The sequence below is a fragment of the Panthera uncia genome (genome assembly GCF_023721935.1).
Source record: "Panthera uncia isolate 11264 chromosome C1 unlocalized genomic scaffold, Puncia_PCG_1.0 HiC_scaffold_3, whole genome shotgun sequence".
Classification (NCBI taxonomy): domain Eukaryota; kingdom Metazoa; phylum Chordata; class Mammalia; order Carnivora; family Felidae; genus Panthera; species Panthera uncia.
Genome location: NW_026057584.1, coordinates 18,118,364 through 18,131,494, shown reverse-complemented (window position 1 = coordinate 18,131,494; position 13,131 = coordinate 18,118,364). Strand labels below are relative to the sequence as shown.

The 13,131-nt window shown below is 48.5% G+C and overlaps 1 protein-coding gene across 1 annotated transcript; it reads left to right on the top strand.

Moving 5' to 3' along the window:
* Nucleotides 1-465: 465 nt before the first annotated feature.
* On the top strand, nt 466-4,246 carry INHA (inhibin subunit alpha). The gene is made up of 2 exons (XM_049614806.1): nt 466-802; nt 3,236-4,246. Exons 1-2 carry the CDS (start codon nt 529-531, stop codon nt 4,066-4,068), a joined length of 1,107 nt encoding a protein of 368 aa, XP_049470763.1. The 5' UTR covers nt 466-528; the 3' UTR covers nt 4,069-4,246.
* The last annotated feature ends 8,885 nt before the right edge of the window (nt 4,247-13,131 follow it).

The following is a 13,131-nucleotide window of genomic DNA, read 5'->3' as shown; positions in this document are numbered from 1 at the left end:
CCGCTTGGTTGAAAGCCCCCCCCCCCCCCCCTCCGCCCAAGGTCTGAGGGGCTGGCGCATTCTGTCTCCCCGACGACGAGTAACACTGTTAGGAGCTGGCTGACCCCAGCTCCCAGGCTCCTGTTGTACCTGATGTCACCTCTGTGCTGGGTGCTGGGATGTGGCTGTGTGTGTGTGTGTGTGTGTGTGTGTGTGTGTGTTTGAGAGAGAGAATAGGGGGAAAGGGTTGTATGTGTAGGTCAGGTCACTCTGGGTGAGAACTCTCACCAGCCCCCTCCCCCACATGCCTGGCAGGAGTGGGAGATAAGGCTCAGGGCCACAGACATCTGCGTCAGAGATAGGAGGTCTCAATGCCATGGGCAGGGGCAACTTGGACTGCAGGGCGTGGGAAGGACTGGGGAGACTGGGATGAGAGGGGTAGAAGAGGGCCAGTACTGGGATGGGAGGGCAGAGTGGGGAGGCGGGGGGTGGGGGGCAGACCCTGACAGAAAGGGCACCGGACACTGCTGGCCCTCCGCTGGGTGAGCCATGTTGCCCCAGCCTCCACTCCTGCTCCTCTTACTGCTGTCTCTGAAGAGTGGGCATGGCTGCCCCGGGCCAGAGCTGGACCGGGAACTTGTCCTGGCCAAGGTGAGGGCCCTGTTCTTGGATGCTTTGGGGCCTCCGGCAGTGACCGAGGAAAGTGGGGATCCTGGAGTCAGGCGTCTGCCTCGAAGACATGCCCGGGGGGGCTTCGTGCACAGGGGCTCTCAGCCCAGGGAGGAGGAGGATGTCTCCCAGGCCATCCTTTTCCCAACTACAGGTAATGAGGGCAGGGAACTGGCAGGGTGACTTTGACTTTGAGAAGCAGTGTGGTACATAAGGCGTGGGCTTGGGAGCCAGACAGGTCTGGGTTTGAGTCCCATACACGCCGCTTAACTGGCTTTGCAACAGGGGACCAGTTACTAAACCTTCCTGAGCTTCCGTTTCCTCACTTTAAAACGGGCAGCAGGGGCGCCTGGGTGGCGCAGTCGGTTAAGCGTCTGACTTCAGCCAGGTCACGATCTCGCGGTCCGTGAGTTCGAGCCCCGCGTCGGGCTCTGGGCTGATGGCTCGGAGCCTGGAGCCTGTTTCCGGTTCTGTGTCTCCCTCTCTCTCTGCCCCTCCCCCGTTCATGCTCTGTCTCTCTCTGTCCCAAAAATAAATAAAAAACATTGAAAAAAAAAATTTTTAAACGGGCAGTAATGCCTACCTCTTAGGATTAAGTGAAATGATGTAAGGCTGAGAGGAGGCATTTGGGAGATACTCATTGGGGAGACCTAGAGTCTCTAGCAACAGAGATATTTGGGTATCGGCCCCTTCCTTCCACGTTTCCTTCTTTCTCTGCCTCCACTCCCTGCTCGGAATCTTGTTTCTTTAGCCCCAATTAGCTGAGGCTTGAGAAGGTATCAGAGATGCAGGAGTGAGATTAGTTGAGACACTTTTCCAGGAAATTAGTCTACTTTCTCTTGACTTCTCATCTCCTTATGCACGTTCCCATGTTCCACTGACTGAACCAATAAAGTCCTCTTCCGGGTGGACTTTCTCGTAATCTGGCCCATCTTTCCCTCAGAGGGGACCCCCTGCCTCCCTGTGCTTTAGTCCTCGTGCAGCACTGTGAGTTGGTGTGGCTCTGGGATGGGGCAGAATCCCAGCCTGGCCACTTAGTAGTTCATTTTTGCAACCCTTTCTCCTTATCTGCAAAATAGATCACTTGTGAGATTTATAACAGAATCTGTGTCACACTATAGTCCTAACCCCAGTCTGTCAACTAGTCCAGATTGTTTAGTATAGCCTGCATACCTGTTGGGGAAGGATGCCAACCACCTTCCTTCTCTCTCTCTCTCTTTTTTTAACTTTAATTTTGTTTTTTTTTGTTTTTTTTTAATTTAAAAAAAATTTTTTTTAACGTTTATTTATTTTTGAGACAGAGAGAGACAGAGCATGAACAGGGGAGGGGCAGAGAGAGAGGGAGACACAGAATCAGAAGCAGGCTCCAGGCTCTGAGCCATCAGCCCAGAGCCCGACTCGGGGCTCGAACTCACAGACCGTGAGATCGTGACCTGAACTGAAGTCGGACGCTTAACCGACTGAGCCACCCAGGCGCCCCTTAATTTTGTTTTTTAAATTTACATCCAAATTAGTTAGCATATAGTGCAACAATGATTTCAAGAGTAGATTCCTTAATGCCCCTTACCCATTTAGCCCATGCCCCCTCCCACAACCCCTCCAGTAACCCTCTAGCCAATCACCTTTCTTAGAAAGCCCTGCCCTCTATCCTGGGCTGTTTACCTTCCCCTCCTGTCCCTCCTTTTTCTCTCTGGTATTAACCTTTTTTTTTTTTTTTAAGTGGAATTGTGTGTGTGTTTTTTAAACGTTTATTTATATATTTTGAGAGAGAGAGAGAAAGAGCGCGTGCATGAGTGGAGAGGGGCAGAGAGAGAGGGGGAGAGAGAATCCCAAGCAGACTTCTTGCTGTCAGCACTGACCCTGACACGGGGTCCAATCCCGTGAACCTCAAGATCATGACCAAGAGTGGGAAGTTCAAATGACTGAGCCGCTCTTAAGCGGAATTGTTTTTTTTTTTTTTAATGTTTATTTATTTTTGAGACAGAGAGAGACAGAGCATGAACGGGGGAGGGGCAGAGAGAGAGGAAGACACAGAATCCAAAGCAGGCTCCAGGCTCTGAGCACAGGCTCTGAGCCTCAGCACAGAGCCCGACGCGGGGCTTGAACTCACAGACCGTGAGATCATGACCTGAGCTGAAGTCGGACACTTAACCCACTGAGCCACCCAGGTGCCCCAAGCGGAATTGTTTTAAAGAGTTTATCGTGCAACATTTCTGACTTGTAAAAAGATATATGAGGTACTAAAACAATTGCCTGTGTATCTAAAGTACTATCATCCATTTCACACTATCAGTGAGCAGAGATTCAGGCCTAACAGCTCCAAGTGAAAGTAGAGGGTGGGCAGGGCCTCGTATACGTTGCTGATAGGAATGTTAATAGGTAAAACCACTTCAGAGGGAAGTTGGCAGCGTCTTATATTTTCTGCGTCCTATAGAGATGAAATAACAAATGGAGAGCCTCTGTCAGTTCTCTCAAGACCGGAGAGGGGCCCCAAGTCTGACAGAGCGCTCAGGAGAGTGGCTGAGGAGGAGGGGTCCCAGGCTCTGCCAGTCCGGGCTGCCCTCTCCCTTCCCGCTATCTCCTGCAGGTGCCAGCTGTGGGGATGAGCCGGCTGCCAGAGAGCTGACCCAGGAGGCCGAGGAGAGCCTCTTCACGTATGTGTTCCAGCCATCCAAGCACACACGCAGCCGCCAGGTGACATCAGCCCACCTGTGGTTCCACACGGGACTGGACAGGCAGGACAGAGCAGCCTCCAACAGCTCTGGACCCCTGCTGAGCCTGCTGGCGCTGTCATCAGGGGTCCCCATGGCTGTGCCCATGTCGTTGGGCCAGGCCCCCTCTCGCTGGGCCGTGCTGCACCTGGCCACCTCTGCCCTCCCTCTGCTGACCCACCCCGTCCTGGTGCTACAGCTGCGTTGCCCTCTCTGCTCCTGCTCAGCCCGGCCCGAGACCACACCCTTCCTGGTGGCCCACACGCGGGCCAGGCCGCCCAGTGGAGGGGAGAGAGCCCGCCGCTCCACTCCCCCGCTGCCCTGGCCTTGGTCTCCCGCCGCGCTGCGCCTGCTCCAGAGGTCTCCAGAGGAACCCGCTGCCCATGCGGACTGTCACCGAGCGGCCCTCAATATCTCCTTCCAGGAGCTGGGCTGGGACCGGTGGATCGTGCACCCTCCCAGCTTCATCTTCCACTATTGTCACGGTGGCTGTGGGCTGACTGCCCCACCAGACCTGCCCCTGCTGGTCCCTGGGGCTCCTCCGACCCCTGCCCAGCCCCTTTCTTTAGTGCCAGGGGCCCGGCCCTGCTGTGCTGCCCTCCCTGGGACCATGAGGCCCCTACGTGTCCGCACCACTTCAGATGGTGGTTACTCTTTTAAGTATGAGACCGTGCCCAACCTTCTCACGCAACACTGTGCTTGCATCTGAGGGAGTCCTGCTGGTGGCCAAGCCCCCACCATCAACAGCTGGAAGGAAGAGCCGAGTTCAGAAAATAGATGGTTCTTACTTCCGCCTCCTTCCATCTCTCTCTGCCTGAGGGCCCCCCTCCCCCATATGACCCTGTCCCATGGGCAACATGTGACAATAAACAACATAGTGCATATGACTTGTCATGCATTCTCTGGCTTCTCTGATATGGTGGGGAGCAGGTCTGGGCCCCAGGAGCATAGGATTGTAGGCTCTCAGGTCACACAGCCTCACTTGACCTAAAGATCTGGAGTTCAAGAGCTGTAATTGGACATGCATCTGGTGGGGAGCTGGTGTGGAGAAAACATAAAAGTGTTCTGAGCCCTCGACAGCTGCTCTGGAGACAGCTGACCCTCATGCCTCTCCCTTGCTATTCTCTACCTTAGCTGATGGACCCCTAGTTCAAGATCAGCTGATTTGCAGACTGGCCAGAGATCACGGCTTTCAGGGCCCCACTGAGATAGATGTTCAGAGCAGCTCAGATCTTGGGTTCCTCAGGAACTTGGGTGGGAAAGTCAGGGAAAGACGGATGAATTGGCAGAGTCTGAAAGTAGACAGGGGCAGAGACGTGGAAGAACGAAGACCCAAGAATTTCAATTTGCTGAGGGTCCCAGGACTCCTTTGAATCTGTCACTGGCTCTTGATGTAGACTCCATGAGGCCTGGCCTCATGGGATTCAGGTTCTAGAAGCCTTTCCTTCCCTTAATGTGCCCGGTATATCTTTACATAAACCCCTAACTCAGTCCTTAACGTTGGAGGCGTGGAAAGGCAGAGCCTACCGTCGGAGAAACGCGCTCTTCCTGTTGTCTCCTGTCAGTCCATTCCTGCCTGCCTTCACTGGACCCTGCTTCCCTGGCCTTCCTTCCTGCTTTGTCCACTCTCCCCTTTCTCTCTCTGTCTTATTATCTTCCTGCCCTGCCCCGGGGTCCTGGCTCGAAGCCAGTAGCTTCCGTCCAGTCTCCCTTTAAGGGGGATGTTCAGGTCCCTTAGACTGAAAGTTGGAGCACTTTCTGATATTGACCGCACAACCACAGCTTGGATTGTGACTCATCAAAGACTTGTTCCTGCGAACCCAGCTCCACGGGGTGGTGACTGCTTGCTCTAGGAAGGGAGTGTGGAGGGGCGAGACTCCCATCCCTTCCCCCGTGGGCTAACACCTTCCCCCACTCTGAGCTCAGCTGAATAGGCTGCTGTTCCTCATGACACAAGGGAATAGCCCGCATCCACACTCCTGAGCTAACCTGTCTCTGTTGATGCTGAATCCCCAGCTGGTTTGCTAGTGCTCCCGAGAAGGGGGACCTGCCTGTTCAGTCTCCTGTCTCTCCCAGCACCTTCATCTAGACCCAGCATTGCAACTAGTCTGTGCTCAGGGCTCCTGGGGGTCCCTACTCAGGCGGTGGACTTGGGGAGAGGGCTGGTTGGGCTAGGTCAATGCTGGGAATGGGAGATGTTCCTCAAGACTCTCTGAGCTCCACGCTCTCGCTGTCTGGCTTTCCTTGCCAGATCCTCCCTGCTTTGAGTGAGGCCTTCCCTGGGATCTGCAATCCTCCTATAGGCCTGGGACCCTGTGTTGTTCAGACTTTCCCTGTCCCAGGGATGTGGATGACATCTGATGGGTGGAAACTCTACCAAAGGGCACGGGTTCTCTACTAGGCCAGTTAGCGGGTTGCTGGTAAAAGGTTTTCACATACCTGAGACAGAGTGAGAAAAGTGAGTACAGTGTAGTGTCTTTCACAAAGCCAAAGATACTCATTTCACATTTTTTTTGAGAGAGAGAGAGAGCAAGAGAGGGAGAGAGAGAGAGACAGCATGAGCCGGGGAGAGGGGCAGAGGGAGATAGAGAATCCCAAGCAGGCTCCGTGCTCAGTATGGAGCCCAGTGTGGGCTTGATCCCAGGACCCTGGGATCATTACCTGAGTCGAAATCAAGAGTTGGATGCTCAACGGATTGAGCCAGCCAGGTGCCCCCCAAGGTATTCGTTTTAAATACGAATTTAAGGCGCTTTGGGGCGCCTGGGTGGCTCAGTCGGTTAAGCGGCCGACTTCAGCTCAGGTCATGATCTCGCAGCCCGTGAGTTTGAGACCTGCGTCGGGCTCTGTGCTGACAGCTCAGAGCCTGGAGACTGTTTCAGATTCTGTGTCTCCCTCTCTCTGACCCTCCCCCGTTCATGCTCTGTCTCTCTCTGTCTCAAAAATAAATAAATGTTAAAAAAAAATTAAAAAAAATTTAAGAGGTATCCTTTGCTTGAAAGTTACTCTGTGTGTGTGTGTGTGTGTGTGTGTGTGTGTGTGTGTGTGAAGAGAGACAGAGAGTGTGTAAAAGTATCATTTTTCTGATATAATATTCTTTTATGGTTACTTAACAAATTAAAACTTAGCAATTCTAATTTGGACCCTAAGATTTGTTGTTATAATTTTGCTAGCTGAGATCTGCAAAATCCCAAAGTCAGGGAGTCACACATTGGTCTGGGCCACCCCTTCCAGAATCTCTAAAGCCTTAGATTCTTCTAACTTAGCAAATTGAAATGACACATCTATCCTCCCTAAGAGGGGCTGACAGTAGCTAAGGACATGTTTTTGTCCTCACTTCTTGCAAGAGACTAAGAGCGGTAGATTTCAGAGATGCTCCTCCTTCCAGTGCTAATCATTAGAAACACTCTGAAGACTTTTAATTCAGAGTCAGTTTGAACAGAAAACACAACTCAAACTGACTTAAACCAAGCTAAATTTAGTCTAAGTTAATTTAAAAGCCACTGGCTCATGGGGTGCCTGGGTGGCTCAGTTGGTTAAGTGTCTGACTTCGGCTCAGATCACGATCTCACAGTTCATGGGTTTGAGCCCCATGTCGGACTCTGTGCTGACAGCTCAGAACCTGGAGCCTGCTTGGGATTCTGTGCCCTGCTCTTTCTCTGTCCCTCCCCTGCTCGCGCTCTGTCTATCTGCCTGTCTATCTGTCTTTCTCCCTCTCTCTCAAAAATGAATAAGCATTAAAAAAATTACTAGCTCGTGAGACTTTTGTGACCACGTCTGGCTAAGTTTTGGCTTGTTTGGGGGCTCCAAAGATGCCTCCAGGATCCAGCTCTAGGCTCGACTTCCCTTGGGCCGACTTCATCCCAGGCACACGGCAGCCTGAGCAGTTCCAGGTTCTTAGCATCTCACACCTGGTGTCACGAGGGAGTTTGCTTCCAGACATCCCAGAACGTGTCTCGGTGGCCTGACTGTCCTGACTGGGGTCATGTGCTCCTCCGGGAAAGGTGGCCAAGGGAACAGAATGAGTTAATAACTTATATATCCTGTGTCCTATCCCCGGAGCCCCAAGCCTAAAGCACAAGGGCTAAAAGTGAAAAAAGGTGATTCCCCAAAGCAGGGTACAGTTAACACAAAAATGTGGAGTCGATGTCTAGAGGCAGGTACTGTTGCTGCCTCCTCCTAACTATCTCTAAAATCAAGCCCCTTTTCTCTCCCTGCATAGACGCTATTCTGTCACTTCCGGGAGAATTCTCGAAGAGCAGTGCAACAGCCTCCTGAACCAGTTCCTAAGCAATCATCCCCACCTCCCCAGCCACTTTCCACCTGGATGCCGAAGGATACTTCTTTTGTGATCATGTCCCTTGGGTGGCTTAAAAAGTTGTGTCCACAAAGTTCAACCTCCTCAGTGTGTACAGCAGGCCTTTATAACCCGTCCACACAGCCTGATCTCAGACCCGTCCCTCCCTTCCTCTCCCCACCCAACCACACACGCCAGAAATATAAATTCCCATCTTCCTCAATCCATCATTTCATTCTCAGGCAGCCCTGTCTTCAGCCAATCTCTTTTCCTCAGGCAACGCCTCCTTGAAGATCCAATTCTCATGTCATCTCTTCTGTGACTTCCCTTGACCCCCAGATGGCAGAGCCACTACTCTTCCTTGCTGTTTCCTGGGCACTTTGTTCTTTCACGTTGATTTTCAGTAAAAGTTGCTTGCTTGTTATTGCACAAAGAACACGCAGATATGTTCTCTCGGTCAGGTTGCAAATATGGAAAATAATGCTGAGGTTCTCCTTGGTCGTCCCCTCCATAGAGGTAAGTATCCTGCCAGACACATTTCTATGAATTTACATACAGACATATACCTTGTAGAGATAGCTTTTTCCTCCACAAATGATATCATGCCTTATGTTGAAACTTTACATTCTGGGGGCGCCTGGGTGGCTCGGTCGGTTAAGCGTCCGACTTCGGCCCAGGTCATGATCTCGCGGTCCGTGAGTTCGAGCCCCGCGTCGGGCTCTGTGCTGACAGCTCAGAGCCTGGAGCCTGTTTCAGATTCTGTGTCTCCCTCTCTCTCTGACCCTCCCCTGCTCATGCTCTGTCTCTCTCTGTCTCAAAAATAAATAAACGTTAAAAAAAATTTAAAAAAAAAAAAGAAACTTTACATTCTGAAACGTTATATTCTGAGGACTTTCATTGACTTTATTTCCAGTCCTGCCATTACCTTTTTTTTCCTTAGAAATCACACTCCACCCACCAAATAATCTTGTTTTATTAATTTTACTATTTATACAACAAAAAGCTATATAGAGCTTACTGTGTGCCAGGCACGTTACAAGTAAGAGCTCATCCAATCCTCATAACCATCCCATGAGGTGCGCACTGATATCACACCCATTGCACAGATGAGAAAATGGAGGTATGAGAGATTAATTAATTTATCCCAAGTCACATGTCTAAGTGGTGGAGCCAGGATTTGGACTCCAGAAGTCTGGTTCCAGAATCTGTGCACCCACCACTATGCTGCATTACCACATGGCCTTTCCTCTCCACTGTTCTCCAAATGTGCCTGCTGAGGATATGAAACTGTGCTCATTGGTAAGGAAGACATCCTATTGCCAGGACACTTGTGAAGATGGCAATTTCTTTCTTCCTCCCTTCCTCCCTTCCTTCCTTTCTTTCTTCCTCTCTTCCTTCCTTCCTACTTTTCTTCCTTTCTTCCTCTCTTCTTTCCTTTCCTTTCCTTTCCTTTCCCTTCTTCCTCTTCTCCTTCTTCTTCTTCCTCTTCCTCCTTTTCCTTTCCTCCTCCTCCTCCTCCTCCTCCTTCACAATCACTTTTGATCTCACAAATGTCTTGTCCTTTTTTTTTTTTTTCCACTGAAAACATTCTTCATTTTCGTTACCTATATCATGCAAAACAACTGACCTCACACGGGGCTGTCTAACTGCTCACTGTGACACCATCTTTCTTGAGACCATTATACATTTTTAAAAGTTACATCGATTTGGGGTGCCTGGGTGGCTCAGTCAATTGGGCGTCCCACTTCGGCTCAGGTCATGATCTCGCGGTTTGTGGGTTCGAGCCCCATGTTGGGCTCTGTGCTGACAGCTCAGAGCCTGGGGCCTGTTTCAGATTCTGTGTCTCGTTTCTCTTTGCCCGTCTCTGTTTGCGCTCGTATTGCTCTCTCTCAAAAATAAACACTAAAGAAATTAAAAAACAAATAAATAAAAGCTACAATGACTGCAGGGATTCAGTAAAAGGAATTCAGGAAAATGACTCAATGAAGCAGCATGCTGTGCACTTTCACAATGTGAAAGTATTGTTTGTCTACAGGCAGGAAACAAGCTGATGAAACTCCTCAGCTATAAACACGTGCCACCTCTCATGAAAAAGCAATGATTCTGATAAGGAGACACAGGCTCAGAGGGTGAAGCCGGAAGCCACAGATTATTCCCAGGCCTTCAAACCTAATGAATGCAGTCTTCCTGGCTGGATTGCTACATTGCTTGGGACTGCTAGCTCCTTCGTTCATTCCATTTTCTGTTTTATGAATGGGAACATCTGTTACTATTACTCTATGACTGTCTTACCATTATATTTGGGAGCAAAGAACTGGTTTTGTTGGTTCACAGGTGCACAGATGGAGAGCAATTATGCCCCAGGAATCATACCCACATCCTCACCCATACTTTAGATAATTTAAATAATGAGATCTGGGACTTTCAAGTTGGTGAGATTCAGATAAAATTTTGGGCTTTGAGTTGATGCTGTAATGGGTTGAGACTTTTGAGAACCTTTGGATGGGGTGATTTTACTTGGGATGGATGTGAATCTGGGGGGCAAAGGTAGACTGTGGCAGGCAGAATAACGGCCCTCCAAAAATGTTCACGTCCTAACCCCCAAATCTGTGAATAGGTTACCGTGTATGATAAAAGGGATTTACCAATGTGATTAAGTCAAGAGTTTTGAGATGGGGAGATTATTCTGGGTCATCTAGGTAGCCTAAATGTAATCACAAGGATCTGTGTAAGGGGGAGGCAGGAGAATCAAAATTGTAAGGCCAGAAACAGAGATTGCAGTGATATGGCCATGATCCAAGGATGCCAGCAGCTTCTATAAATTGGAAAAGGCAAAGGACAGGTTTTCCCCTGGAGAGAAACTTTCCTTCCTACAGGAAGGAAACTGTAAAGTGTTAATTAACATGGCAAAGGCCACTTTGCAGGTGTGATTGAGGTTCCTACAGACTTTAAGATGGGGAGATAATCCTGGATTATCCACTGGGCCAATCTAATCACAGGAGTCCGTAAACACAGGGAAACTCCCTAGCTGTTGCAGAGAGATGGGATTGTGGAAGAAGGGTCAGAAAGGTACAAAAAGGGGGCTACAATCTAAGAGATGCAGGAAGGCTCTAGAAGGTGGAAGAGTAAGGAAATGATCCTCCTCTAGAGCCTCCTGAAAAAAATGCAGCCTGGCTCTCACCTGGATTTTAGCCCAGCGAGACCCATGGTGGACTTCTAACCTATGGAATTGTAAGATGGAAAGTCTGTGTTATTTTAAGCCACTAAATTCGTAGAAATCTGTTATGGCAGTAATAGGAAACTAATCAGGAGTAGTGACCTAAGAGGACATGGTATCTGGGAAGAAGAGAAAGCTTTTCTATCATTCCTGATGTAGCCCACCTCCTTCAGGAAATGCTTGGGTTCCGCAGAAATGCAAACACTTACGGAGGTCATTCCTTAGATCCAGTGTGTCTGACAGAAGATACATTGCTGAGTCTCTAGACTGGTTTTGTCCTGGAGTAGAATATATTTTGAGTTGAGCAGTTCGAACAGTTTTCAGGATATACAGTGGGTCTCCTAGAAGACTATGTTGAATGAATGTGATCAGGACAGTCTCTGGGAGGGACTGTAATGACTCCATTTTAAAGTGCTCTTGGGGCTCCTGGCTGGGTCAGTCAGTGGAGCATGTGACTCTTGATCTCAGGGTTGTGAGTTCAAGTCCCGTGTTGGGTGTAGAGATTACTTAAAAATAAAACCTTGGGGCGCCTGGGTGGCTCAGTCAGTTAAGCGTCTGACTCTTGATTTCAGCTCAGGTCATGTTATTGATGTTCTTGAGATGGAGCCCCATGTTGGACTCTGCGCTGATGGCACGGAGCTTGCTTGGGATTCTCTCTCTCTCTCTCTCTGCCCCTTCCCTGCTTGTGCTTTCTCTGTCTCTCTCTCAAAAATAAACATTAAAAATTATTAATAAAATTATTAACATTAAATTATTAAATTAAAATTAAATTATTAAAATTAAAAATTATTTTGGATGTTTATTTATTTTTGAGAGAGAGACAGAGCATGAGCAGGGGGAGGGGCAGAGAGAGAGAAGGAGACACAGAGCTGTCAGCACAGAGCCCGATGCAGGGCTCGAACTTATGAATCGTGAGATCATGACCTGAGCCCAAGTCAGATGCTTAACCGACTGAGCCAGCCAGTGCTCTAAAAAAAATATTAAAAAAAAAAAAAAATAAATAATAAAACCTTAAAAAAAATAATTAAAGTTTATCACATCTTTTCAAGAACTGTTGACCTTTATTTCCTTTTATTTCTGGTTTATGATGGTCACAGCTCTACAAAATAGAACCAAACTGTATTTTTTGATACTATTAATGTAGTTAAATCAGTAAGTAAAAAGGAAGCATAAAATCTTGGGACACCTGGTGGCTCAGTCGGTTAAGCATCCAACTTCAGCTCAGGTCATGATCTCTCAGTTGCGAGTTCCAGCCCTGCATCAGGCTCTGTGTTAACAGCTTGGAGCCTGGAGCCTGCTTCAGATTCCGTGTCTCCCTCTGTCTCTCTGCCCCTCCCCAGCTTGCTCTCTGTCTCTCAACAAAATAAATAAAAAAACAATAAAAAAGTTTTGAAAAAAGGAGGCATAAAATCTAAACAGGAGAAGTAATTATTATCTGATCAAACTATTTCAAAATAAGAATACAGATACTTTTTGGTATATATCACAGAAAAACTTTCAACTTAATTTCCTAAAAAAAATTTCTTAATGGCTGTTGGTCAATGCAGCATTAAGAAACTGTAGTGCAGGGGCGCCTGGGTGGCTCAGTCGGTTAAGTGGCCGACTTCAGCTCAGGTCATGATCTCGTGGTCCGTGAGTTTGAGCCCCGCGTCGGGCTCTGTGCTGACAGCTCAGAGCCTGGAGCCTGTTTCAGATTCTGTGTCTCCCTCTCTCTCTGACCCTCCCCCGTTCATGCTCTGTCTCTCCCTGTCTCAAAAATAAATAAAATGTTAAAAAAAAAAATTTAAAGAAACTGTAGTGCAAATTCTACCAAATACATTTATCACAAAGGGGGTTTGTTCATTTTTCTGCAAATAAATGTTGTTACATTAACAGTGAACATGTAACAAATTGGGTTGCCTGGATGTTTAAAAGCTATCACCATGGGGTGTGTGGCTGGCCCAAGAGGTAGAACATGCAACTTGATCTGGGGCGGGAGGGAGTCCTGAGTTTGAGCCTCTGCTAGGTGTAGAGTTTACTTAAAAAACAAAAAAGCTATCCCCATAAGCCAGCCCTGCAACTAAAAACTCAAACATATTAATCTCAAGATCCATCCTTAGTCCAATATTATCTATACCAAGGCTGGAAGACCTTAATAATAAGAATAAAACCAAAATGTATTTATAGAAGCACTAAAGAGGCACCTGGGTGGTTCAGTCGGTGAAGCATCCAACTCTTGATTTCAGTTCGGGTCATGATCTCTTGATTTGTGAGTTCGAGCC